Consider the following 27,626-nt stretch of genomic DNA (forward strand, 5'->3'; position numbering starts at 1 on the left):
GTAAAAGCTACCCTGCTGGGTCAGAACTTGAATTGTGGCAAGAGAGATTTTTTTTTTTTTTTTTGAGACAAAGTTTCACTATGTCACCCTCAGTAGAGTGCTATGGAGTCACAGACAAGAGAGATTTTAAGTTAGACCAAAGTAAGAATTTACAAATTAAGGGGAATGTTAGAACAGTATGAAACACCCATTTTCATGAATACGTGAAATGAAGACAGGCACAGGACTGAGGCTGTGACGTTATAGCACCCAGACTGCGGGTGTCTCGAAGGCACGTCCACAGCCACTTTGAATCCCTGGCAGCTCTTGATGGGAGGCTGATCTCGTCATTTCTGTCTGCTTTTTAACTCCTGGGACAAAATTTCAAAAACTCCTTAGAGCTGCAAACTCACAGCCTGGAGAGACACGAAAAAAATGCTGGCAGGGCTCTGGTCCCTTTGGCCTCTGACCTCAGGGCTGCTTCCCCTGCCCCCTCTACCCCATCCTGCAGCTGCTCCTGGGGACAGGAGGGTACCCAGACAGCAGAGAACTGGGCCAGGAACTGCCTGGGCCCTGTGAAACTCGAGGCAGGCGGTCGCACACACGAGGCTGAGCTCAGGACTTTGTGTTACAGCTAGCTTCCGGGTCTCTGTGAACCGGCCAGAGGACCCTTAACAGTCATAACACATGCCATAGCCTCCCACGAGATGCCCGGCTGCTGTCCAGGGAGGTGGATTGAGAAGGAGCCGGGTTGGAGGCCAGTCTTGCTGGCCTGGCCTGCAGGCAGAAAAGGGTTCTAAGCTTGTAAAGGAGACCTCTGGGTCCATTCCTGTCCTTCCCTGCCACGTCAGATGCAGCACAGCAGTGCCAGGAAAAGTCCACCCCCAGAACCCTGGCAGTTGTCTACCCAGAGGGAGGGCGCTGACCAAAAGGACCTGGCTCCAAGGCCTGGGCTCCAGTCTTCCTGTGGCCCCCACTTGGTCAGGGGCTCTAGTGTCCCATTCACTGTCTTCTCTTGTTGGGTGCCCCTAATGGTCTGTGTCCAGCCTCTGAGGGCTTCTGCAGGAGCCTGGTGGCTGATCCCGTCCATGGGGGCTGAGTTAACACGTGGCAGGCTCGCTCTTCAGCACAGGTGCAGCTGCAGCAAGGGTCCGGCTCAAGGAGCACACCCAGGGTCTGGTGTCAGCACTGCTGCCTTGGTGGTTAAGTCAGCCCATCTCCCCCCAGCTCTCCTCTCCCTATGGCCCTCCAGACTCCATCTGACCCCTGTGCCCCACCCGGGAGCCTCTGCCATCCCTCGGCCCAGGCAGGGCGGGCACCTGTATCCTGGCACCAAGGAAGGAAGAGGAGACTCAGGGCCACTCCCTCCTCCCTGTACCTACATGTTCCTAGGCTTCCCGTGCTCCTGTTGGCTTTTCTGGCTGACAAACTACGCCTGAGCCCTCCTGGCCTAAGTGGACCCTCCTGGGGAGGGGACAGGCAGAATTTCGAGAGGGACAGGAAGCAGCCACGGGGAGGCTGGGGCAGCCCTGGAGGGGAGCAGGTGCCAGGAGATCCTCCTGCAGCTGGGTCTGTGGGCGATGCTGCCCCCCAGTGGCGCAGCCACCCTGGCTGATAGGGGCGCAGCCTGCTCCTCTTGGGGAGAGGAGTCTTCGGCTGACTCACAGGTCTCCTCCCCCTGAAACATACGCATCACCAAAAACAGTGGTAAGGGAAATTGGGGTACCATGAGCCACAGAATGACTTATTCCTAAACACCCCAGCTTCTGGAGGAGTGTTGGTGCCTTACGGAGAGGATCCTGACATGATGTCAGGCACTCTGCGGGCTGTGGGACCTGCCTGCTCATCTCTGCCATGTCTGCACGGCCTGGCACCTCTGGGTGGAGGTGGATACTCTGTCCTCCCCGCACACAGTCTCTAGCCTGGTGAGACTTCTGATGTGGGGGAGGGAACACAGTAGTTCCCCATAAGTGGGCAGGGACATGGGCAGGGCACTAGGACCCCAGCACACCCTTGGGTAGATGTTGCCAGCCTCACTCCATAGATGAGGAAACTGAGGCTTGTCCACGGTCAGAAGCTCGCAGAGACTGAAGCCCCTCCATTTGATGCAGGCCTAGCCACCGTGTCACCTCAACCCCCAGGGCTTAGGACTCCTAGTGAGGGTGGCCTGCCGGGCAGAGGACACAGGGGCAGGCAGAATATCACTCAGCTGAGACCCTGCCTCATGGGCCTTGGAGTCCACTGCTGCCAGGTTGGGATAGAGCGAGTCTCGGTCTCGGTCAGGGTGAGGCTCGGCCCTCCCTGCCTGAGAACACGAGGTTCCTTTATCATCCCCAGGTGGCCAGGGAAACTGAGGACCAGACAGAGAGGCTGAGGGTGAAACTTTCTCACGTGACTCAGCAGAGCAGCCTGGGGTGGGGCGCTGCGTACGGGACCCCCCGAGTGTCTGCACCGCCACTCTGTGCATTGCCCACAGGTCACAGGCATTTTGATCACCCTGGGGAGTGACTCAGAGGCCCACGGCAATCCTGATACCCTCAGAGAAGCTTTTTAAGACGTTCTCTCAGAGAACATTACTTCAAGGAAAAGCCACCAGGCCTGATCTGAGACATGGTCTTATTTTCCCTGTGGCCTTTGGACAGCAAGTCTGGGGCAAGATGGCAGGAATCCCATCTTCAGAAAAGTGACGGGAAGGCAAACAGGGACAGCGGTGGACACAAGAACATGCTGGTCAGAGGTGCAGCCATCTATCAGAAAGGGGCACAGGCCAGGGCGTCGCCTCCTGCAGGGAGGATCCTGATGGTGGGATATGCTCACAGCCCCTCCCCTGCATATTAGTACAGCACAGAAACCCCACTTCCTGGGGTCCTGCAGGCCAAGCAAGAGATGACAATTGACACCTAGAATCCAGCCACCTTCGGTGATGTCTGAAGCCACAGGTGGCTCCTGCCCCCTGCCGGTATTACCTCACATTTGCCACGGAGGCCGGTCTCCTGCAGGCGGGACCAGATGCTCTGGATTCTCCCAGCATGCTCCGGGTGGCTATTGGTGTTCCCACAGGTACACTGATGCTTCAGCATCAGAGTGTCGTACACAAGGCCTGGGTGAAGGGCAGACACAGCTGAGGTCAGGAGGGCTGCCTGGCACTTACTTGCCACCCACCAGCAGGGTGGCCCTATCAGCAGCAGAACCCTCACTTCCCTAGAATGGGATGGAGGTGAGGCTGAGTCCTCAGAAAGGTGCAGTGAGCTCGTCTGCCACTCATGCCCACAGCACCGCCTGGCAGCCCCTGGCCAAACCACACAGGGCTGGGCCTTGTGTGGGATCAGTGTTGATGGCTGTGCTGAATTCCGGGAGTCAGAGATTCTGGCCCCCTAAAATCTGTTGGGTTATGGACCAACAGCTGTCTCCAATTTTCTGACAGACTGAGAACTGTCCAAGGTATTTGAAATTAAAAAAAAAAAAATACAAGACTTGGGTCCTGCCCAAGAAACCTCTAGAGTAGCTGGAATACAACACATAACACGAACCCACACAGCAATGCCAGCTCTCAGGGAGCAGCAGCAGTGGGAGGGCACCTCCGGGGGGAAGCCCAGCCAGCGTCAGGACGAATGAGAGTCAGTTGACTCTCGCTGCAGTGCTGGGTGCCCCCGTCATGGCCAGGAGATGGGAGGGAGGGCAGGCGGCCCCTCCAGGGCACACCTGGTCCATGGTCCCTTTGCCTGTCAGGCCCCCTCCTGGGAAGGAGAGGTCAGCCCCTAGGGACGTTGGACAGGAGGGCTGCCTACTGTCCTTGCCTGACATACATGCGACTCCAGGATTGTGACAAGGAAGAGCCAGGCAGGTGACTGATGAGGGGCATCTGTTGGCCAACACATGCTTGCCCAGGCTGGGGAGGGCAGGTGAGCCATGTAAAGCATCCGAGGGACCCACTCCAGCACTTGTATGCAAGTGACAGTAGACAGCAACTCTCCACATTTGTGCTCCTGTCACTGGGCACAGAGGCAGCATCGACAAGCCAAGGCGAACTGCAAGTCACAGGGACCCTGTTTCTACAGGGCCCAGCTGGGGAGTATTTTTTGGTTCAGTACGTCAGGCAAACAGGAGTCAGTCCCCTGCACCTGAGAGGCTCTGGACCCACTAGCCAGACAGGGCTGGGGAAGGGATTTCTGGGAAAAAGCAGCAAGGCAGGTGCAGGCTCACGGGAGTGAACAAACACAGAAACTCACAATCAGTACACCATAGTGTAAAGGCAGGCAAGTGCGCGCGGGACTCCGTCCTGGCCACCACACACACATCTATGGACTGACACACACTGACCACTGGGTGTGCGTGTGTGTGTGTGTGTGTGTGTAAACAGTTCAGATGCCATCAATATGTGCACTGGACAGCCCACTGAACAGGGTCACCAGGATGAGGTCACATGGCTGGAACCTGTGAAGAGGCAGACGCCCTTTCATAGATGGAGAGACCAGGGCACAGAGTCCGAGAGGTGTACAGGTCCACACAGCAGGCAGCAGGGCCCACCGGGATGCCAGGGGCTCTGAGAAGGGTCTCCATCACTGTGACAGACATGGGACAATGCCCAGAGGAGCAGTTTGGACAGACACAAAGGCATAGGAGTGTCCTGTCTCTAAGACACATGTGTCTGTGTGTTTGGCTCTGCACAAAAACAGGTCTGAGAGATTTAAGTCAAAGCACAAATGAGGGCGACACTGCAAAGGGGGCTGGGGAAGTGGCATTCTGCTTCTTTGCAGTGAGTGTGTGCTGTTTTATAAACTGAAAAAGAGGAACAAGGGCGAGCTAAGAAAGGGCACCGACAGGTGGGCTGCCCTGAAGTCCCTCTTGGCTGGCCACAGTGGCTAGGTCTGTGGAGTTTCCTCTGTGAGCTCCTATGGCGCACTGGTTTGAGCATGTCCTTTTAGGAATATGTTTATTTCAGTCAGTGGTCAAGGACTTTTGGAGAGGGTCACCACAAGGGAAAGAAAACTCTGCAGTTTTCTTTCTATAAAGTAATGTTTTAATTTCTGGGTAACTGCTGCTGAAATTTTTCTCTGAATACAAATGGCATGCTTCCAAGACCTGAAAAGGGAGACTTTACACAGTGCAGAAAATGTGCAGAAAAATAAGACATTTTATGAGAATTTTTTGAAAAATGAAATTATTCTGTATTTACACAACTTTCTTCTTATTATATTAAAATGTTATTAAATATTAAATCAAAACAATGGGATGATTGTTGGCTTCCCTGCTTGCCCCAGAGGCCGGGGCTGCCCTCCTACCCAGACCGCCCTGCTTGCACGTGGGCCACACGGGAGGCTCCGCCCACCATGCTCTCCTGACTCCGGGTGAAGCACCTCTCAAGACAAAGCAGCATCCCTGTCTACAGACTGCTCCTGGCCAAACACAGATGGAGGATCAGCGGGGGAAGCAAGCAGGAACAGTCATGCCCTGTTCTTGCACAACTGACAAGTGGACAGTCCTCAAATTATACCAGTAAGTCCTTGACACCTCAAAGTCAATGCCATTGACGTAGGCCCAAGGCAGGAAGGAAGTGCATGGAAGAGTGAGTTGTTGCTGCTGGGAGTCAGGCTGGGAAGCCCGCAAGGCTGGGGACTGGTCTCTGGAGGAGACCACAGTTCTCTGGGAAAGAAAAGGGGACTTTGGAGCACCCCAAAATAATAGAAGCTGGGGTACAGAGTGGGTAGGGGCCCTGGGGATGAGTCTCCTATTCCACCAGCCAGGACAGCCCTGTGGGGAGGCTAGTCTGTTACCTGTCGTGAACCTTGGCTTGGTGGGAGGCTCCTGCACAGACACTGGGAAGGTGGCAGACGCTGGCGAGGACTGCGCCCGGGACAGAGGCCTGTGGCCACCAAAGGACACAGGGACGCCGGCAGCCTCCATGGACGCCTGGTAGCTCCTGAGCTGGCGGATCCGCTGCTGCTCCAGCAGGAGGGCTTGCTGTGGAGAGAGCACTGGTGTGTGGCCAGGACCCATTCTGCCGCACAGCTGCAGCACCTTGCAATTCACTTGCTCATTCATCTGCTCACAGGCCACACAGGCCACATAAACACCACGATGTGGCTGTGACAAAGTAGTGCCTTGACACCTGCCTGGGGCTGGAGCCCAGAACGAGGCCAGCACAGGACCTGCCCTCAAGGACTGGACTTTCTCAAAGGAAGATAGGGCCAACAGGACTTCTACAAGGGACTTCATTACCACTGTGATGTGCGCCACTGTGAACACAGTGGTACAGGGACCTGCCCTCACTAGTTCTACCTGGGGGGCCCTGGGGACAGAACGGCCCCTCTGTTGCACCACAGATCCAGGGCGCGTCAGCACAGACCACGGCCCTGCCGGGCCTGGCTAGTCTCAGCTTTGACCAGGACTTTGTCAACCTGGGGAGATGAAGCAAAATCACAGAGACAGAAGTGCCACCTTTACTTCACTGTGGCCACGTCCTTGCCTGGTGTCACCATCCCACACACCCTTATTTTGGCCAAAAGAAAAAACATTCTAGTCAGTATCCAGCTCAGAATACAGCTGGGAGGGGCAGGCCTGGTGGGAGGGTGTGGACAGATGCACCTCTTTGGGCAGCTGGGGCTTGGCCGGTGTGCTGATGGAGAGTCACCCAACCCAGCAGGGACCTAGGACATCCCGTGAGACCCAGGCCCAGCTGCCCATCCACAGGATGGTAGAGTGGACTCAGGGTGGCCATGCCCGAGAAGCTACTCCCCTGATGCCACCACAAGCTTCCTCCAGGACCTCCAGAGCCAGCCAGGGGGGACAGCAGTGTCCCGTGCCTCAGGCAGAGCCATAGAAAGCAGTAGGAGTGCCCTCGTCTGGACTCCGCCTCAGGTCCTGTCTTAGTTTTAATGAATAAGTCTTGTGGTTTTGAAGAACTGGCCCACAAATCCCAGTTCCCAGACGAGAAGGAGGGCCCAGTCTTAAGCCTCCAAGGGGAGGGGAAGGGAGAGCTTTTCCATCAGGCTCTGATGCTCTTGCCTTTAGGAGGCAGAGGCAGAAAGCAGCACGAGGGGAGACAGTGGGGGACGGGAGGAGCTGGAAGCAGCCCTGCCCGGCTGCACTGACCCAGCTGATTAGAAATGACCCACAGGAACTGTACTAAAGGGCCGTGGCATTAGGAAGGTTGAGAACCACTGACTTAAATAGCTTCCCCGGCCAACAAAAAATAGCCGGGCGTTGTGTCAGGCGCCTGTAGTCCAGCTACTCTGGAGGCTGAGGCAAGAGAATTGCCTAAGCCCAAGAGCTGGAGGTTGCTGTGAGCTGTGATGCCTACACCGAGGGTGACAAAATCAGACCGTCTCTTAAAAAAAAAAAAAAAATATCGTCTAAGAGACAGGAAAGAGCCCTGTCTCGGGCCCCTATGGAGCATCCACGTGCCTACAGCACAGGGCCAGCAGCTCCCTTCACCATCTTCCCTGAGACTGCACCTTCAAGGTACAGTCTAGAGCCTGGGGTACAGGTGAAGTGACCCCAGAGAGTAGACACAGGCCACCCTCTGAATGAGAATTAGAAAAAGCATCATGAAATCAGCTGCTGGGGACAGGGACAGCGTCAGCACGCCCATCTTACTCTGATAATCATTCTCTAGAGCAGTTGTTCTCAACCTTCCTAATGCCGCGACCCTTTAATACAGTTTCTGTGGGTTGTGACTCACAGGTTGAGAACCTCTGCTCTAGAGACATCTGAGAGCTGCCCCCTGTGTGCTGCAGAGCTGGGTCCAGGAGCTCCTGGGGGGCAGAGCTTCATGTCCCTCTTTAGGACTTTAGGTAACAGTAAAGCAGTCTAGATGGGGTGTGAGGGCTCAGGCCTACATTCCAAACACTGTGAGGTTGAGGTGGGAGGACTGGTTGAGCCCAGGAGTGAAGGCTACAGTGAGCTATGACTGTACCTCTGTACTCCAACCTGGGTGACAAAGTAAAACTGTTTTCTTAAAAAAAAAGAAAGAAAGAAAAAAGAATGAAGCAGACTATTTCAGAGTCATCTGTCCCTGGCTGAAAGGTGCTGCTGGGGAGATGGAGCCACAGCGCTGGCAATAGGAAGCTGGAAGGAAGTTGGAGGATGGTCAGCAGGGGTGCAGGGAGAAGGGAGGGCACAGCCAGAGTCCCTGCACCTGAGACAGACGCCATGTCCAGCCATCCAGCTGCCCTGTTTGTGGATATAATCGAACTCCACTGCTCTGACTCCCCTGCTCTTTTCCTGCTTATCAGGAAAAAGCAACCTCCCTTATGGCACTGTCTTCCAACTTGCTGCCCAACTGTCCTAAATATTTGTTTACTTGGTAGCTTTACTTTTAACTGGAAACTAACAAATCATTCATTGGACTTCATAAGTTTGGTTACCGTGCGTCAGTGCCCTGGAGCCTTAAGAGCTCTGAGTACCCAAATCAGTCCTCTTGTGCTTCTGCAAAGATAGTTGCCAGCCATTCCCTGGCCTCCGAAAGTTCTGGCTTCTGATCAAACCCTGCCTACCTTTTTGATCAACTAATAAATTAATCCCCCTTTCCTCACCTTTAGTGAGCATGTCAAGTCCCCCTACCATTGAGAGGTTGTGTTAGTGCAGATGTCCTCAAACTTTTTAAACAGGGGGCCAATTCACTGTCCCTCAGACCGTTGGAGGGCCGGACTATAGTTTAAAAAAAAACAAAAAAACCCCTATGAACAAATTCCTATGCACACTGTATATATCTTATTTTGAAGTAAAAAACAAAACGGGAACAAATACAATTCACACCGCCGCATGTGGCCTGCAGGCCGTAGTTTGAGGACCCCTGTGTTAGTGTGTGACCTGCATACCTGAAAGGGTCCACCCCAGGAAGAGCGGGCCTTAACATCCACAGTGGGGCACGCCTGCTACCACAGAAATGGCTCATGTAGCACAAGCCACACCTGCCCCTTCACGGGCCATGACAATATGGGCAAGGCCCCAGATGGAGCAGTGGAAGGGAGCCCTTCAGTGTTCTGTGGTCATGCCAGAGGACACTGGACTCAGGGACAGCCCGTGGCCGCTTGGCTCTTGGCACTCCCCGCCTGCGGTCACCTGTCTAAACAGCAGCTCCTGTTCCGTGGGCTGGCGAGGGCCAGGCTCCCCCTCCCGTGGGGCACCTGCCTCCTCCTCGTCGCTCTCGAGGGGCTCCTGCTTCACTTGCACGCCAGCCAGTGTGTGCACCTCCTTCTGCCCTGCGAGCCGGTCTAGGTACGGCTCGTCCAGCAAGGCTTGGTGCTCACGAAGCTCCTCCTCCGTCTCCTCGGGGTGGCTCTCAGGCTGCCGGGCTGGCTCGCTTGGTTTGGGGATTATCTGCAACCCAGAGTGATATGATGTTCAGTGTGCAGCAGGGCCACCGGGCTCATCACGAACCCCACACAAAGGAGCAAAACATGAAGGACGCGGAGGGGATGTCACCACCTAGAACCAGAGCTGGCAGATGCCTTCTTTCCCCACACAGCAGGGGCCCTGGGCACTGTCTGTGGCACTGAGAAAACAACACCCGGCCGGTCCACACCCAGGGCAGGGTGACCCAGCCTGGCCCGGGGAGGACACACTGGTATTTGGAGTGTACTACACACTCTTGCAGCACCAGAGGAACTCAAAGCAAGTGTTGCCGTGTCGGCTTAGTCTGCTGAGGTCAGCGTATGAAGGAGGATAGGGCTGATTCTGACCCCACAGCCACAGCTGCCAATTCCCAGGGATGGGAACCTGTAACCTCAGCACGGAGCAGGTGGCAAGTGCTCTCCACACCCTCTGCCCACCTCCCTGCCTGCTCACTCCTCAGTCTCAGCTGATCCTCGGCCTGCTCCTGGGCTCGTTCCCATCCCTGGGTAGAGTCTAAGTACTGCCACCCTCCCCATGTGGGGCCTGACCTGCTCCTCACTTCCAGAGCCCACAGTATGCTGGACACTCAGCCCGAGTGCCCTGGGCACCAAGCCTCTCCCTCCTATCTCCACCTCCCGGGACAAATGAAAAATCTCCCCAGCTGACTGCAAAGTCACACCCTGTGCCTCCCGCTTCCATCCAGCCAAGTGCTGCCCAAGCACGGCTCACATAAAGGGCCTTTCTTGAGCCTCACCCTCCAGGGGCCTGCCTGCCTTGGTGCCTGGACTGTAGCTGTGGCCTCTAGGAGGAATCCTCTCTAGCCCTTTCCCCACGTGGTGGTGCAGGCGAGCTTCCAGAAGGGCCAACCTGCCTTCTCTTTCCCAGTCTGAAAGCCCCATAAGGCTCGTCCACGTGTTCCTTTGCTGACAGTTCCGAGGCCACTGGGCCCTGCTCACCTGCAGCCTCCCCATGCCGGGCCACACAATGGCTCTTACCTGGCCTGCACCTCCCCCCCTTTCTTCGGCCACTACTACTCGCTGCTCCCTCCGGACAGCTTCTCTGACCTTGCAGATGGGGTGAGGTGACCCTTCCTCAGCCCCCTGTATCTCCCATCCTGTCCCCAGCATGGTATTTCCTACAGTTTTGCAGTTGCCCATGTATTTATCCACTTTCCCAGCAGTCTGCAATTCACATGAGGGTGGGTACTGTTTCTGACTTATCCAGACGGCACACAGGAACTGCAAATCAAATACCTGCCACGTGGCTGGGTAAATGGAGGTGGCCTCAGGTAGTAGGCCACGGTGGGCAGCTCTGGGAGCTGCAAGGAGCTGGCAGGGCTGAGGCACAGAGGGCACAGCATGCTGGAGACGTAGTGAGGCAGGACACAGGTGGTACACATTCCTGCCTGTGGCTGCCCACCAGCCACATAAGAGAGAGTGAGGGCCTGCTTAGCACCTGGCTGTGACGTGGGAGAAGGGACAGGTCCACATGATACCAAGGAGGAAGCATCCTAGATTGGGGACAGACAGAATATGAAGAAGGAAAAGGAGGTGCTCCAGATAGTTCTCTTCAGTTGTGGATGATGAAGCTGCCCCCTCGTGCCTGGGAAGCAGAAAGGGATGGGTGTGAGCAGAACCAAGGGGACAAGAAGGAGAGGCTGGCACATGGTGAGCTGGAGGAGAGATTAGAGGAGGAGGAGGAGGAGGAGGAGGAGGAGGCGTGGGCTCCCGGCCACGATCGCCTGAGACCAGGCCAAGAGTTAGACCAGGAAGGGCACACGTGGGGCCTTCTCAGGACACAAGGTGAACTGAACTGCTTTCCTCTTTGCAAACTGCCAGAACCCTAACAAAGCCACCAAGCCAGTCTACAGGCCTCCCCAGACCTGTGACTTGTCTGTTGACAGCAGCAAAGGAGCTGAAGGGGCAGATGTGGTTGAGGCTGTGACTGGGGCCAAGGCCAAGTGCTGTGTCCCCATGGGCCTCCTCAGAGGACCACAGGCTACAGAAAATGAGTCTCCCCACTGTGTTCTGATTCTGCTTCTAGAAGGAAACAGGATTCCAGGGAGTCCAGCATCTTTAAACCATTGAGCACGTCTTTGAAAAAGGCCTTATGGCATCACCTGCTTCCTCACCCTCATCCCCAGAATTCAGGGAGGCTAAACCATGGGATACAGATGATGCAGGGACACTCTGATGTCATCCTGAGTGTTTCATCAGCTTGCTCCCAGGGGTCAATGGCACCACATAACACCAGAGTTCCCCACACGGGGAGGGCTAAGGGGCAAACACACGCCACACAGTCAGTCTTTACCCTCTGGAGCCCAACTTGCCTTGCTGTAAGGAAACACTAGAGATTTTAGGCTGGGTAGGGGTTTATTCTATGTGATTACTCCTTAAATTTGTTTGTAAGACACAGTTTAAAGCATAACTGTAAAAGCCAAGCCATGAACACACAGGACACATCTCAAATCTGATGGCGACTCGTCATCAGGAGAGGCTTCCCCAGGGCACACAGAGGGGCGCAGAACCCAGGTGCTGCCAGCAGAGGGCGGGTTCGGCAGGGTGGAGCAGCAGGCGAGAAACTGTTTCAAAAAGCCAAACTCAGGGAAGAGCGGAGCAAGGGGTTGTCAGAGGAGCCAGCCGGGAGGCACGAAGACATCAGTCACAGGGTGGAAACGTGTCTTTATAAGATGAACAAGCCCTGGGGACTTCCGTGCAGCCTGATGACCACAGTTCATGATGCCGCACTCTTACCTAAGAGTCTCTATACTACTGGATCTGGGGGTCCTGGCCACCTACACCCGAGGTGGGGCCGAGAGACCACAGGCCACAGGCGCTAAGCAGCATCGCCTGCCACTTTACCACACTGCACACTATAAACACACAATTTTTATTTTCAGTCATGCCTCAGTAGAGCTGGAAAAATGCTCTACTTCACATTAGTAACCCGTCAGCCTCATGTCCAGTTGCTCTGACAGATTTCTCACACTGGTTTTTAAAAAGGGCATGGTTTTAAAAATTTGTTTCACTTGATGACTTTGAGATTTATTCATTCTGTCTTCTTGCCAAGCACCTGGAGCCTGCAAGGCCTTGTGGGTGGACTGGGTCTCCAAAGGCCTGGCTGGGTGAGGACAGGCAGGACGGGGAAGCTGGTGAGATTTGCTATCCCGGCTGGCAGAGGATCCAGGGCTGCCTGAGGCTGCGGCGCCTCCCAGGGGCCCTCTGCACCTGGCACTCTTAAGTCTTGGCGTTTGGGGGCACCCCACGCAGGTTGCCAGCAATCTTGGTTCCGGCCACTCCCCTGAGACTGGCGGGGTCTGATGGTGACAGGACTTGGTTTCTGGGAGGTTTACTGACAGGGTGGAGGGCCCTATAACAAAGGGCTTTGGGATGACAGAGGAGGTAGAGAAAGCTCTCTGAGAAGGTGGCCCCGAGCACCTGGGGGGAATGTCCTGGTGCAGTGATGGGGAGGGATGTGGAGGGAACATCGCAGCCAGGAAGGACATGTGGATTGCCTGGCTGCCTGGCCTCCAGGGGATAGAGACTACTGCTGTGCTGGGGGCAGGGAGACAGGTGTGAAAGAAGCAGTGAACAGGGGGCTCAGACCTCGAGGCTAAGGACACAGGGACAGGGCTCAGACCACTGAGCGGCATGGGTGGATTTCTCTGTGGCAAAGGCACCGGCCACCCTTGACACCAGCACACCTTCTGTAGGGGCATCCCACAGCTTTCCACACGTGAGGGCAGGAGGACTCCAGGGCTGAGTGTTCAAGAGCCTCAGACACTGTTTAATTTGCCACCCACTTTCTGGCACATGGTTGGGCTCCTGCCTCCAGGATGGTGTACGGTGGCCTCCTCTCCCAGGTCTGCCGGGGTGTGGTGCCCCCCCCCCCACCTCTCTTAGGGAGACTCCCTGAAGCTGTGGTCCCCACTCATGTTCTGTTCTGGGAGGATCTTTAGAGGAGGAAGAGCTGGAGACCGCCAAGGCTCGGCATCAACCCTGCCCACAGGCTAAGGGCAGGCAGAACAGCCTCTCAGGAGGTGTACCTTCCCAGGGTCTCCCTGCAAAGGAAGACCCTCTGGGCCCCTCCACAGAAGTCATGACACTTGGGGTGTCTGAGAGAGAACCTCATCTGAGGCAAAGGACTCCTGGAGCCCTGAAGTGCTGGGTAGGGTGCTGCTGAGGCAGCGGCCGCCCGCGTCAGCCCTTTCCATAATGCCCTGCACTGATGCAGGCGCTTGTGTGGTCAGCTTTCCTGGGCCTTGGCCACTAAGCCTGTCCCTGATGCTCTCCCACTGTCACGTTCAGCTCTGCAGAGGTGGTGGTGGGAGGTGATGAGAAGCTGCCGCAGTGAGGCAGCAGCAGGCAACACACAACCAGCTCTCTGCAGTCCAGGGGCCTTCTGGACTGCAGAGAGCCCCTTTTATCAATTAAATGAGAACAAATGCACCTCCCTATTTGGAACAATGTTTTTAAGAAGACGGGTTTAGGACCAAAAGCAAATTGGCAAACTGCCTGCACTCGAATGCTATTGGACACACTTATAATTAGACCACCCCAAAAGGGGTCTTGGTTTTCACACTCAAAACTTAAGAATGTCACGTTCAAGGGAAACACAGCCAACTCCTCGGGACTCAGACCACGCCTTCAGTTCTCCAGGGGTCAAGGTATTGTATGATCTTTAAAAATCATCCAAGAACAGTCCTCAGCAGAGGCCCCCGAGCCGGTGGCAGGTGCACATCTCCCACTGTCCACAGACCAGACGCACTGAGGTCACGGCCGGACCAACACCAAGGGTGATTCCACTTCCCGAGTTCAAAATCTCCACTCGCCCCTTGCTGGCATGCATTCTCCAGGAAGTTCTTTTACTCAGCAAAGCTGGCCCTGGGCACTGACAACAGATGCTGATGTGCAGCTGGAGAGGGTCCAGCCATCCGCCAACCAAAGGCTCGGGAGGCATGAGGAGGGCCTGCCGGCCCCAGCTCATTTGCCTCAGAGGGTTTCCTCAGCCAGATGGGGCAGGGTTCCTGGCTATGGACCGGACACTTGACAGCTGCTGGCAAGTGGTGAGAGTGGGAGGGCTCACACATGCTCTCTCTCTCTCTCTCTCTCAGAGTGACATGTTGGCAGCCACAGTCTAAGATGCCGGCTGAAGGAGCAGGGACCAAGCCCACCCCGCTGCTCCCGCTCATGCAGGCTGAGCAGGTCACTGTTGCGAGCAACCTCACAGCTGCCAGAGGCGATGCCCTGAGGGGATAAGCCCTGGAGACACCATCCTCCAGGAGGAAGAGCAGCCGTGCCAGGGCCAGGCAGCACTGGATACGATCCTCCACTTCCTGAGCGTCCCAGGAAAACACTGCACAAATGTTTCAATCAACTGTCATTCACTGCTGCAAACCAATCATGTGACACACCCAGTGAGACTATCCAGCGTCTCAGTTGCTCCTTTCAAGAGCACCGCAGAGTGAGGAGGTGTTTCCTTTCTTCCTCACACCTCCTACCTGTTACCCAGATAGTGACAGAACATAATTAATAACCTTGGGCAGGCATCAGAAAGATGGGAAGAGCTTCTCACACTCAGTAGGGGAGACGCTTGGCAGTTCCTGTCTCGCCCACAGCAAGTGATTTTCCTGTCCCAGTGAGGGGGCTGGTTGGTGCCCAGGTCTGTGGGGTGGGGACCCGGGGTGGGTGTGGACCCCAGTCTGCCATGTGTGGTGGGCAGCTGCCCCTCGGAATGGGCACCCAAGGGCCTGTGTCCTGTACCACGTGCCCCAGCCCTGAGTGGACAGCACACGAGGAGGGACTTTGGCTGCCCCATCCTGGACACAGTGAAATCAGAGCCTTTGACCATGGCGAGGTGCCGAGCAGCCCCTCCTGGGTTGAGCTGGAGCCTGGGAGAGGCAGTGTGGACCAGGCCAGAGCAAGGTGTGACGGGGCCATGGTCAGGGAGGATGGATGCAGCATCACTCCCTAGAGAAGGTGGCAGGTGTGGGTAGGGGCTTCCCTCCCCACACACACCCCCGCAGATGCACAGGAAAATTCCCTTCTCCCCAATCCTTCCCTTGAGGGCTTCCATTCCTCAGGGAGCAGCAGGACCCTGAAGCTGGGCTGGAGCTTTCGGAGGGAGGGAGACACCACCAAGAAACAACTCTGCCCTCAGCCGAACAGGCCAGATTTCACACAGGCTGCCTCCTACCATCTCATCCTCTTCTATTCTTGTTAACAACTTTACTGAGATGTAACTCTCATATCATAAAATTCACACTTCTAAATTATGTAATTCAGCCATTTTTAGTATACGTATGGAGTAGTGCAACCACCATAGTCTAATCTTGGTACATTTTTATCTTCCTTCAAAAGAAGTGTGGTGCCTGCTGGTGGCCTGGGAACCACTGAGCTGCTTCCTGTCCGCCTCACCGGGTCTATCTGCTCTGGACGCGCCATGTGGGTGGAGCCACGTGCTGCGTGCTCTGGGTGACGGGCTCACTTCCCTGAGCATCATGTTTCTGAGGCTTATCCACTTCACAGCCTGTGTGGAACTTTGTTCCTTCTTTAGCTGAATGACACTCTAGTGTGGACGTGCCACCTGTGTCTGACCCTTCGTCCTTAGATGGACGTGTGGGTTGTTCCCAATTCAGGCTACTGAGTGATGCTGTGGGGAGGACGCAAGGATGAGTCTCTGGATGGAAGTGTGTGTTCACTCCCTGACGAAGGCCTGCAGGGCCATGTGCCCACGTTTAACCTTTAAAGAACTGCTGGACTAGTTTCAGAGCAGCTCATCTGGCACTAAGGACACTTTATCTCAAATAGTGTCGGCATCTGACAAAGCGACTCAGCACCTTTGTCTCCCTACTGGGCAGCACCACAGCACCAGCCCCCAGACTACCTGCTCCTGAGATGGACCCCAGTGACCCCAGAAATTCTGTGGGGACACAGCCCTCTGTGGACTAACCTGGGCCCCAACCGCCTCTGACCATATTACCCTAATACGCAGTCATGTTATAAGCACCACGTGACTTGGAAAACATGCTTTGGGACTCCGCACTGCTGTATAGTGGGGGCTCTGGGTTGTAGGTTTGATTAAAGACGTACTTAGTAGATGGACTAAGGGAACCCCCAGACAGAGCCGCCTAAGCAGAATGCACCACCACTGACCCCAACGCTTCCTGTGGTCTTGACTTATACCTGTGGATGGGTATGGATGCCCGCTGCAGGTGAACTGCCCTGAACCCCAGCTCTGCAAAGCACCCCTCCCTGCTCCACCACACAGGCAGAACATGCATGTCCTCACTGCTCTCCTTTATGCCTCCCGGCCTCTCCAGGTGGGCAGGGCCAGCGCTGGACAGCGGAGCTGCAGACCCACCTTGCCCATGTGCAGCTGCTGCTGCTGGAACTGCTGCTTGTGTTTCTCCAGGAACTGCTGGTGCTGCTGCTGGATCACCAGGTGCTGCAGGGCCTGGGCGTTCTGCGGCAGTGGGGCTGATTGCGTGCGCCCCAGTGGGCGGTGCTGTCGCAACTTGTGGATAGAGGGGGACACCCGGTCCGTGCCAACCAGGGACTGTGCGTGGAGAGGCAGTGCTCCCAGGCCTGAAAGATACCAGTCTGAAGATAACATGGAGGACAAAGCAGCAGAAGGGAGGAGGGGGAGGAGGGAGAGAAGGGAGGAGGCGGAGGAGGGAAAGGGCTCCTGAGTGGGTGATGGAGACCACCAGGCTGTGCCCTGCAGCCCTCCTTCCAACACCCCAGTGGGTCTCAGGACCACGCGGCCAGCAGGCCCCTGGACCCAGCCATCAACTGAGCCACCCAGGCTGACATGGACACTCGGACCCCCTGGGCCAGTTTTGAAGAGTAAGGAGGTCTTGACATGAGTGGCCCTCAGCCATTGCAGGACACTCTTCTCTGTCCCAGGAGCTAAGTTGTGAGGACAAAATTATACTTAGAGTTTGAATCATTTTAAATGTTTCTTTAACACTGATTTTGTGCACAAAGATGGCATTAGCTTTTAAAAACCCTGAGGCTGGCTGGCACCAGTGGCTCAAAGGAGTAGGGTGCTGGCCCCATATACTGGAGGTGGTGGGTTTAAACCCGGCCCCAGCCAAAAACTACAAGAAAAAAAAAAAAAAAAAACCCTGAGGCTTGTCAGATTGCTTTCTGAGGTGGCTCGGACTCTGCAGCTGTGTGGGGATACTCACCTGACCTGCATTTTTAGGTTAAAACGATCTGTTTTGATAGGAAGTGATCCTGCTTTAATTAGTATGTCAATCTTGTTTTAAAATGCGACCCATTCACAAGAAATGGCAAGTAACATTTTTCCTTTTGTATGCTTTATATCCATTTGAATTTTTTTCTTTTGCAAATTGTTGGTTTAGGTAGTCTACAATTTTTCCATGATTCTGTGGACAAAAGGATCTCAGAATTCCTTTTCCCTGCCCCACTTTTTTTTGAGACTGAGTCTTACTTTGTCACCTTGGTAGAGTGCCCTGGAGTCGTGAGCCACCATGTCTGGCCTTCCCTGCTCCACTTTTATCTGTTCCCCTGGTAAGTTGTGTTGGAAAAACCCTGAACACTGCTCAGGATGCCAGTAGTCCCCAGTCAAGGTGACTGATTAGGCAAAACGACAACATGGTGACCATACTAGCTCTCCTACCTCATCCTGCATGGGCAGCTCCTATCCCTGCCCTGGGGCTGGGCTGCCTGCCTGCTGCAAGGGCTCTGGGGATGTCCCAGGACACCTCTCCACAGGGACCCTGAAGCCAGGGGTTTCTGGAGTGCCTGTGTGCCATCAGGCTCAGCTGTACCTAAGACCCCTGTGGGTGCTGCATTTCTGCCCCTCCAAGGGCTACTTGTGCATTAGTCCGATACTGTGTGCAAATAGAGCACACACAGAAAGAAGACTTAGCCCCAGCAAAATTATTCTTCACTACCTTTTCAAGAAGTTACTGTTCCCTAAACCACCACCCCTTTTTATCCAACCCACAGTTTTCTAGAAAGACACGTTACACATACCTTATTTTATTACCAGTGCTTGGCTACAAAATTATAAAGTGAATAACTCAAAAAGCTAAAACAAAAAAGAAAAAGGCAAGCACTTTTTGCCTAAAGGACGTATCTCAGAACCTGCCTATATACTGCAGGGATTAGACTATTTCATAGTGGAAATAAGGGAGTTGCCACACTGGGAACTCCCCCATAAGGGAATTCCATGGTGGAAATAAGGGATCTAAAGGTAACTGGGTTCCTGGAAAGGCCGCTTCTCAGAGAACAGTGAGAAGCTGGACTGCATCTTCCTTGGTATCTTTCTGGAGAGCCTCAGTACACAGGAGCAGAGGGCGAGGCCAGGGACTGAGTGCTGGCCTGACCCCCAGGGAGGGACGCAGCTTCCGGCTCCACCCAGGAGGAGGGGCCTGTGCCCAGAGCTCCCCCCTTCTCAGCTCTGCTCCGGGCTCCCTCCTTGGGGGCCCCAGAATTTCCCAGACCGCAGGTGGCACACCAGGGTGAAGGCCTCCCTGGGGGCACAGGCCCCCTCCCTATGGCCATGGGGCTTTGCTGTCAGAGCCCCCCTGCCCACCTGGAATCTCACTCTGGTCAGCCCCAGGGCCACTGCATGTGGGGGCTGAGAAGTGAGTCTCCGCCTCTCAGGGAGCAAACCTATCAGCAGCCCTGATCATTAGCCGGTCTTCTGATGGCAGCCCACGGTGTAGCTTTAAGGACATGCTGTCAAACATGTCCGTGCATAAAATCCTAATACGTTAGGAGAAAATTCTGGGGTAGGTGACCTAGCTACCTGCAGTGTCTGGCTGTTTCATGCTGGGTGGGGGCTGTGGGGACAGAGCTTGGGTCATGTGATCACAGTGAACCCCTTCTCTGGGCTCCTCCACTGGGCAGGGCCAAAACCCCGCGAAGTCCCTTGTGGTTTCCAGCAAATGGACAACTGTCCCTGATTCTGGTTCCTTGTGCCCTGTTTTAGGTGTCCTGGCCCTTGGTGGTAGGACTTGACCTGTACTTAGCGCCAGCCTTCCTGGAAGTCCACACCAAAGGACTTGGTAACAACGTGAGACAGTAATTCTCATGTTTCTTAAGTGAGCACCCCGGAAGTACTGTCATCTGTGGTTTGAGTTTTAAGCTTAGCACCAATTAGTGAGTTTGCAAACAAGAGTACCACTTAGACACACCCTCTAGAGTTCTGGACCTAGTTCTAAAGCGCCAGCCTTTGTGTAGTGGGTCTGTTTGAACAGATGGATCCACACATGAGGAAGGACTCAGGTGCCCAGGTCCTCACAGGTCCACTTGCTATTTGCATTTCCCTTCTTGCCACGTGACACTCTTCACAATTCTGCAAAAGTGGCATCAACTAGGCAGAGTTTGATAATGCAGTAGCAGTTATCAACCCGCACCTATCAGCTGCAGCCCTGGAGAGGGGCCGGCTGGCTGGAGCCATAGCCTGTCTGGCCAGCTACTGGGCAACAGCCGCGATGAGGTGTGCTCAAGCCCTTCCTCAGACTCCCTGTTTTTTGGGAAATCAGGACTAAAAGGTGTGAACGATCAATGGCACAGATGCCAGAGGTACCCTCCATGCTTAGACATGACAGGACAAGGGCTCTCAGCCACTGGGTCAGAAATTGGCAGCCTGTCAGCTCCCCAAATAGGCTGGTGGCACTCCCCTTGTGTGATGTGGCCACCTCCACCAGGTACAAACACCTGCTCCCTCCACCTGGGCCTCTCTCACCCTTGCACCTGCCAACTTTCACCGAGGTCTGACCGTGGTGCCACTTCTCTAGGAAACCGTCCTTGATGACAACCTGCTGCATGGCCCCGGACCCCCACCTTCTCCTCCACACTTCAACTACCGAGCTCCTGCTAAGACTGGGAGCCCCATGTCTCCAGACCCTGGCAGCAGGCGACACTGTTCTCAGCCCTGCCTTGCAGCCACGTGTGCCCGTGGCAGTGCTGACCTACCAGAGCAGCACAGCACTCCATAAACACCATGACCTTATCACCTTCGGGCCACTCCCTGGCTCATCCAGGGGACTCCATCTCTGAGACTGTGTCCAGCGCAGCTTTGTCGAGAGAGGATCTAAGTAAACAGTTACTGTCTGTGGAGTACCTCGCTCACATGGATATGCCAGAGTCCCACTGAGACCCTGACCCAGAGGTATCTGGCCCATAGGAGGTGGCTGCTGGACACTGTGGCCCAAGCTCGCCCTATGGTCTCTGCAGTCACCTCTCTCAGAGGCCTCTGTTTCCAAAGTGTTTGTGGGAAGACGACTGTGCTTGGTCTTGTGTTCTACATGCCTACACATCCGGATCACAGACAAGACAGTGGGTCCATGGGCTGACCACGTGCAGAACTCCACATAAACTAACAATGGCAAACCCGCCACTGGACAGCAAGCTGCCTCGGACACAGCTTTCACTGCGGCCACCTAGCATCGGATGCTGCGGGTGCTGGGGACAGAGGGGTAAGGACTGGTGGGAAACCGCCGCTACTGTCTAGGAGGCTGTGCCTGAGCAGGAGGGAGAGAGTGGAAGGAGGCCAGGCAGACAGTGGGGAGAGGGGCCCGCAGGAAGGGCAGGGAAGCTGGGCTGGATTGAGGAAAAGGCCTCAGGGAGAGTGTCTCCTCCCAGGACCACCTGGGGTGGGCCAGGTCAAGTGGCAAATGAATGGACTGGGCTCTTGTCCAGGGCAGGAAGGAGGCACAAAGTCCATAGCAGGTCTCACGTCCATGTGAACAAATGGAGACTTTCTTCCAGGCCAGCAGGTCAGATAGAATGTTCTGTGATAGTGGAGATGTTTCAAGAGGGTGGCCACACGTGTATTTGGTGTTGCACATGTGGCTGAGAAACTGATCTTACATTCTGACTTTAGCCTTCATTTTAAGTTTTAATAGGTACAGGAGGCTGGTAGCTTAGATGCCAGATGGCACCGCTCCAGACAACGTGGAAACTCCTGGTGGTTGCAGGAGGATGGGCTCAAGAGGCAGGCAACTTGCTCGGGAGGCCTCTTCCCGCAGAGAGTAGGGTGAGCCCCAGATCCAGAATGGGGAGCCTGACACAGATGAAGGGCCTGCTAGGGGATGGGGCCCTGACACAGATGGGGGGGCCTGCTCTGAGAGGTGGCCCTGACAAGATGGAGGGGGGACTGCTGGGGAAGGGGCACTGACCCAGATTGGGGCAGGGGAGCCCTGACACAGATGGAGGCCTGCTGGGGGAGGGGCCCTGACACAGACGGGGAAGGGTAAGGAGGGGGCCTGACACAGACTGCAGGGGCCTGCCTGGGGAGGGATGAAGGGCAAGAGGTTGAATGAAGGCTGAGGACAAAAAATCAAAAGCAAATGCCACAACCCTAACGACAATGCCTATGGGGCTCCTGTACTGTCCTGTCAACGCTAACCTGTTTAATCCACACCAACCGCAGTGAGACAGATTCTCTCTGCACCCCATCTTACAGAGATGAGCGACCTGTCAAGGTCACTGCGTGGGATGCGCCTGGGATGCAGGCCTCTACGTGTCTGCACGTCCTGGCTCTGCGATGCTGGCCTGGTGCCTCCCGCAGGGGAACCGGGCAGAGCCACCGAGCAGGCAGGACTCAGAGGCCATGCAGGGGAGAAGGGGTAAGGGGACCCCGGGGCAGGGTACACCAGCACAGAGGCTGCGAGGAGAGCAGGGTGGGCTTGCTGGGTGAGGGGCGGATGCCAGGCGAGAGCCGGGGTAGTGTGTGCCTGCCTGGGGCCTGGACACGGTGGTCGGGGAGCCCCGATGCCCACAGCTGAGCACTCTCCTGGCACAGAGGGCATCACTGCACACGGGAGGAGCAGTGCTGTCAAGCCCAGGGGCAGCCAAGCTCAGCAGCTTTACCACAGAGGGAAGATTTACTTGAAATTTTTCCTGAAGCTATATTAAAAAAGGTTGTTTTCAAGGTCAAGACACAGCAGACTGCATGTGCTGTTTGGTCACCACATCAACTGATTTGGGGCAGGGAAGAAGACCAGCGATAAGCATGTCCCTGATGACACAGAGCCTGGGAAGGTGGAGGACCAGGCACACTGCCCACTTCAATGAGTGCGTGAGGGAGCCTCAGGCACCCCCAGACTTGTGCTGCCCATCTTGGGCATCTGAGAGACTCCACGTTAATTCCATGTAAACCCCCCTCCTTTTCTCCTCCCCCCAGGGAGAGTGCCACATGGCTGCCCCTTGCTGCCATGAGGGCTGCCATGCTCCCTGCTGTGGGCTCCTCAGTTCCGCACAGGGCACTGGCAAGAATTCCAGCTTCTGCGAAAACAAACAAAAAGGAGCCCGAGCCTAAAGGGACGGTCCCTCCACGTGGCTCTGGTGAGATACTGCTTTCCAGGTCTGGGGACAGCAAAACAAGAACATAAAACCCAATGCCCAACCTCCCTAAACTTAAACCAGACCCAGGTGTGCACGGCCTGTAGTGTATGTCCATGATACACGAGCATCTGTGTGCTTGGCTACGTTAATGGCAGAATTTGAAGGGCACGGCTGAGGCTACATTACCTTTTAACTGTGACTACATAAAAATAGGTTTCTAGGAAGCCAGACAAGGTGAGGAAGACATGAGCAGTGGGGTCCCTCCTCATTTTATATAAAATACCAGCAGCTCTGTTCTTGAAGCAAGGCTTTTGTAATGTTGTTGCTATGCAAACTCAACAACGAGTCTCTGACTTTTCAGGACACATCTGTGCAAGGCCTTGCTGCTGACGGGCCAGCAGGCAGTCAGCTCTGTGCTCCTACTGGGCCTTCAGTCTGGTCCAGGCAACGACCTCCACTCATGGAATTAAAAGACGGCAACTGACATCCAGCTGGTCCCAGCTACCTGGCTTTGCCCATCAGATCTTGTTTCTCATCACTGCCAAGATGGCTAAGCTACATGACAGGGACATGCACAGAGGAACCTGGGGGGTGAGGGGGGACAGGCTTTCCTCCCGCCTGTTCCAAAGGCAGGCACCAGGCCCCACCCACCAGGAGCGTGGCTGCAACATGGGCGTCCAGAGCTCACCTGTGACCAGGGGCGTCTGTGCAGGTGGCTGCTCCAGTAAGACCATGTGGTGCAAGAGAGGGCTGTGTGCTGCCCCGCCATCCCGCTCCAAGGGCGACGAGCTCAGGTAGGGGGTGAGGTGGGTGCCGGGGAAGAGTGAGATCCTCTGCTGGAGGGCAGGGAGGGCGAGTCTCTCAGCGTCCTGCTGGCCAGCCGCGCCCTGCAAAGCACAGCCAGGGATGCTCGGGCACCAAGCCCACCCACCCCACCCCACCCCACAGACCACGGGGGCCGACTTACAGCAGAGGGGCCTGTGGCAGGCAGCCCTAGGGTGATGTTGGGCAAGGATGGCGACGTGTAGAGAGGGAGTGGAGCCACCGAGCCTTCCCGCGTCACCAGTCTGTGCGCCAAACTGGTCTAGGGACAGAACACACAGTGACTGTCACACACAGAGTCTGTCACAGCCAGCACACACCAGGAAAAGTGATGGCAGGAAACACTCACGGGCAGGCTGCACTGAATTTGAGATACCTCAGTGCAAACACACAAATCACGTGTAACAAGTCACGGCAGGCACAGCGTAAAAGCACACGAGTATGCACGAAAACAGATTCGAAGTCACCAGTTTGCTCCTCTCGATACAAGCTCTTCTGTCATCTTCTCCACTGTCATCTTGTTTATTTTTATCAATTTGTTTATTTACCATAAAACTATCAGAAGAAAAGGTAGGATAATACATTTAAAAAGTTATTTTTGGAGTTGGGAATATCTTTCCAAACATGACATTGAAGCCAGAAACCAAGAGAACATTATGGACAGAACGCAGAGGCGGGTTCTGATGACAGCAATGCTGGCCACGCGCAGGGCAGGGCAGGCTGATACACAGAGCTGGTTAATCACACAGTTAACACAGAGAAAGGACACACACAGACTGCTGACGAAGGGACAGGACACACATGCAAAACCACAAGACATTATCGGAAATCTAAAAACATATTTAAAAACCCATCCAATTGGCAAAGATTTTTAAAAAATGGTAATACAATTTTGGCCTAGAGAAACAGAAACATACTACTGGATAGACTGTGAATTAATTACTGCCAGGACAATTTGGCAATCTGTGTCAGAGCCTCAAGAGCTAATCTAAACTTTGATCCTAAAACTCCACTCTTGGAATGTTGTGTTGAGGACCATGCTGAGGAAATGATGCTGCACACACAGGGACACGGCCACGGGACTGTCCACCAGGGCTTCTCCCCGGCCATGCACACACAGGGACCTGGCCACAGGACTGTCCACCACAGCTTCTCCCTGGCCACACACACACAGGGACACGGCCACGGGACTGTCCACCACGGCTTCTCCCCGGCCACGCACACACAGGGACCTGGCCATGGGACTGCCCACCACGGCTTCTCCCCAGCCACGCACACACAGGGACCTGGCCACAGGACTGCCCACCACGGCTTCTCCCTGGCCACGCACACACAGGGACCTGGCCACGGGACTGTCCACCACAGCTTCTCCCTGGCCACGCACACACAGGGACCTGGCCACGGGACTGTCCACCACGGCTTCTCCCCAGCCACGCACACACAGGGACCTGGCCACAGGACTGCCCACCACGGCTTCTCCCCGGCCACGCACACACAGGGACCTGGCCATGGGACTGCCCACCACGGCTTCTCCCCGGCCACGCACACATAGAGACCTGGCCACGGGACTGCCCACCACGGCTTCTCCCCGGCCACGCACACACAGGGACCTGGCCACGGGACTGCCCACCACGACTTCTCCCCGGCCACGCACACACAGGGACCTGGCCACGGGACTGCCCACCACGGCTTCTCCCCGGCCATGCACACACAGGGACCTAGCCACAGGACTGCCCACCACGACTTCTCCCCAGCCATGCACACACAGGGACATTTCTTCTTGGTGATTACTTGGACCCTTGTTGATGATACATTGTTAGGTGAGAGAAACAAGTTACAGAGTCATGTACTTTTTTAAGAAGTGGGCTCACATGAATCAAACCTAGGTCAAGAGTGAGGATGAGGACAGACAGGAAAGGGTCAGATGTAGCTGTCTCTGGGGACTGGGATTCAGGTAGTATTTACAATTTTTATGTAGAATGAATGTGCCTTACTAAGAGCACACTGCTGGCCACGACCTGCCTGTGCAGAGATCCTCCCTGCTGTCTGCTGAGCGACTGAGCCAGTGCAGAGTGGACAAGTGACACAGCAGTGACGCTGGTGAGTGGGGTCTGACAGAAACCTCCGAACAAAAGGCACCGTTTCTAACACACACACAAACTGATGCTGCTCTCTGCCTCCCTGAGAACCTTTCTTGGCTCCTTCATGTGACAACACGTGGTATCTGTCTACTGTGCCTGGCTTATTTCACTTCAGATAACCACCTCTAGTTCCATCCAGACTGCTGCAAATGACAGGATTTCATTCTTTTTTTATGGCTGAATATTTGTGCATGTGCCACATTCCCTTCATATGTTTATTACCTGATGAACACTTATTCCCTACCTTGCCAAGTGTGAAAGATTTGCAGCTAAGACTTCAAAAACACAAGCAACAGGGGCGGCGCCTGTGGCTCAGTGGGCAGGGCGCCGGCCCCATATGCCGAGGGTGGCGGGTTCAAACCCGGCCCCGGCCAAACTGCAACCAAAAAATAGCCGGGCGTTGTGGCAGGTGCCTGTAGTCCCAGCTACTTGGGAGGCTGAGTCAAGAGAATCGCCTAAACCCAAGAGCTGGAGGTGGCTGTGAGCTGTGATGCTACGGCACTCTACCCGAGGGCGACAAAGTGAGACTCTGTCTCAAACAAACAAACAGCACAGGCAACAAAAAACAGACAAATAGGACTATGTCAAACTGAAAAGCATCTGTGTAGCAAAGGAAACAGTCCACAAACTGAAAAGACAACCTGTTGAATGTGAGAAAATACTTATAAACAACTCATCTGGTCAGGATCTACTGTCAAGAATATACAAGGAACTTAAATACCCCAACAACAAAACCCAAGGATCCTATTCAAAAACAGGCAAAAGACACGAACAGACTTCTCAAAAGAAGTCATGCATGTGGCCAGCGCGTGCACGAAAAACGCTGTCTTATAAACTCTTATCTCCATGTCACAGGGCAAAATAGAAACTCATGGCGTTCTTCACTTAGAAGCTAGTTTATCTCATCCCAGAGAAAAAGTTGTCTTTAGATGTGCCCACATATGAAATCACATCACTAATGATTCCATTTTTATGACAGTAATATTAGTAAATTGTGCTTTAGGGAAAATACTTGGGAGTGTCAGGAAAGCACAACTCCACTGTTTGTAATTATTTGGGAATAAAATAAGTGGCTATTCTTAGGTTTACAAAGTTATAATTTCCTTTGTCACCAAGGTTGTTTTCACCCGGTTTATTTTTTTTTTTTTTTAGCAACAAAGCAGCCTTCCAATAACCACTTATGTGTCAGCTGGCCACATGCACAGTCCTAGGGCGTCCGGGTGTCTGCTGACTTTGGCCAGAGCCCTGCAGGAAGGCGTCCTGGAGAAGGAGCCACTCCCATGTCCTGCATCTGCACATGCTCATCTGCTTTCGGGGGTAGAAAGTCCAGGGTCCTGAGGTCAGGGGGCCTGTGGCACGTGCACACACACACAGACTTGTTTGGATCCGGACAAGCACTGGGCGCACGGAAGCCATCCTCCCGGCAGTGGGAGAGCAGCCTTCTGGCGCTCTGGGCCCTGCTCTCTCTCCTGTAAGGGAGGAGTGTGCAGGTTCTGAGCTTCTCCAGGCCCATGGGTCTTTGAGCCATAGGAGTGTATCCAAAGGCTCTAGGCACTAGGCTGGGGCCCCCTGCCCGAGATGGTTGTCAGCCGGGCAGGCTTGCGACTCTGGACCACTTGAGAAGGAAGAGCCGGCCTGGCCAGGAGGCACGGTTCTCAGAGAGCTGTCTGATTCTAAGGAGGTCTGCAATCCTCAAAGGACATGAGTGTGTGATCAAGTGTTCAGAGGCCACCTCTGCCTGTGGTGAGGAAGCCCCGAGACGGAACAGGAGAGCCCGCACTGCCTGTGCTTCCTGTGACTCTTCCCATGTGTTCGTTAACTTACGGCAGTGCAGTCTACATATCTATTAATTTGTAAAAATTCACACGTAACTGGAACACAGAGACCCCCCCCCCTCCCCCAAACAAGACACCGCTACAGTACTGCAGGTGCCCGGCTGTGGGAGTCGGATGAAAGGACATCTCCGACCTCGGTCACAGGACCTGACTGGGAGGGACCCGCTCTTAGGCTCATTCCGGGG

At 54.9% G+C, this 27,626-nt stretch overlaps 1 protein-coding gene across 3 annotated transcripts in view; it reads right to left on the reverse strand.

Annotated features, from left to right (window-relative positions):
• The window catches only part of HDAC4 (histone deacetylase 4), a 319,199-nt gene that overhangs the window by 42,318 nt on the left and 249,255 nt on the right, over nucleotides 1–27,626 (reverse strand). For 2 of the 3 annotated variants that reach the window (XM_053597110.1, XM_053597109.1), the window contains exons 10-15: nucleotides 23,611–23,727; nucleotides 23,332–23,530; nucleotides 16,678–16,901; nucleotides 9,043–9,300; nucleotides 5,754–5,940; nucleotides 2,946–3,079 (exon numbers count right to left, since the gene is read on the reverse strand). In XM_053597110.1, coding sequence (XP_053453085.1) covers nucleotides 2,946–3,079; nucleotides 5,754–5,940; nucleotides 9,043–9,300; nucleotides 16,678–16,901; nucleotides 23,332–23,530; nucleotides 23,611–23,727 — 1,119 coding nt within the window. The remainder of the gene's footprint in view (nucleotides 1–2,945; nucleotides 3,080–5,753; nucleotides 5,941–9,042; nucleotides 9,301–16,677; nucleotides 16,902–23,331; nucleotides 23,531–23,610; nucleotides 23,728–27,626) is intronic. The other variant, XM_053597111.1, reaches the window with a different exon arrangement.

The sequence above is a fragment of the Nycticebus coucang genome, chromosome 7 (genome assembly GCF_027406575.1).
Source record: "Nycticebus coucang isolate mNycCou1 chromosome 7, mNycCou1.pri, whole genome shotgun sequence".
Classification (NCBI taxonomy): Eukaryota; Metazoa; Chordata; class Mammalia; order Primates; family Lorisidae; genus Nycticebus; species Nycticebus coucang.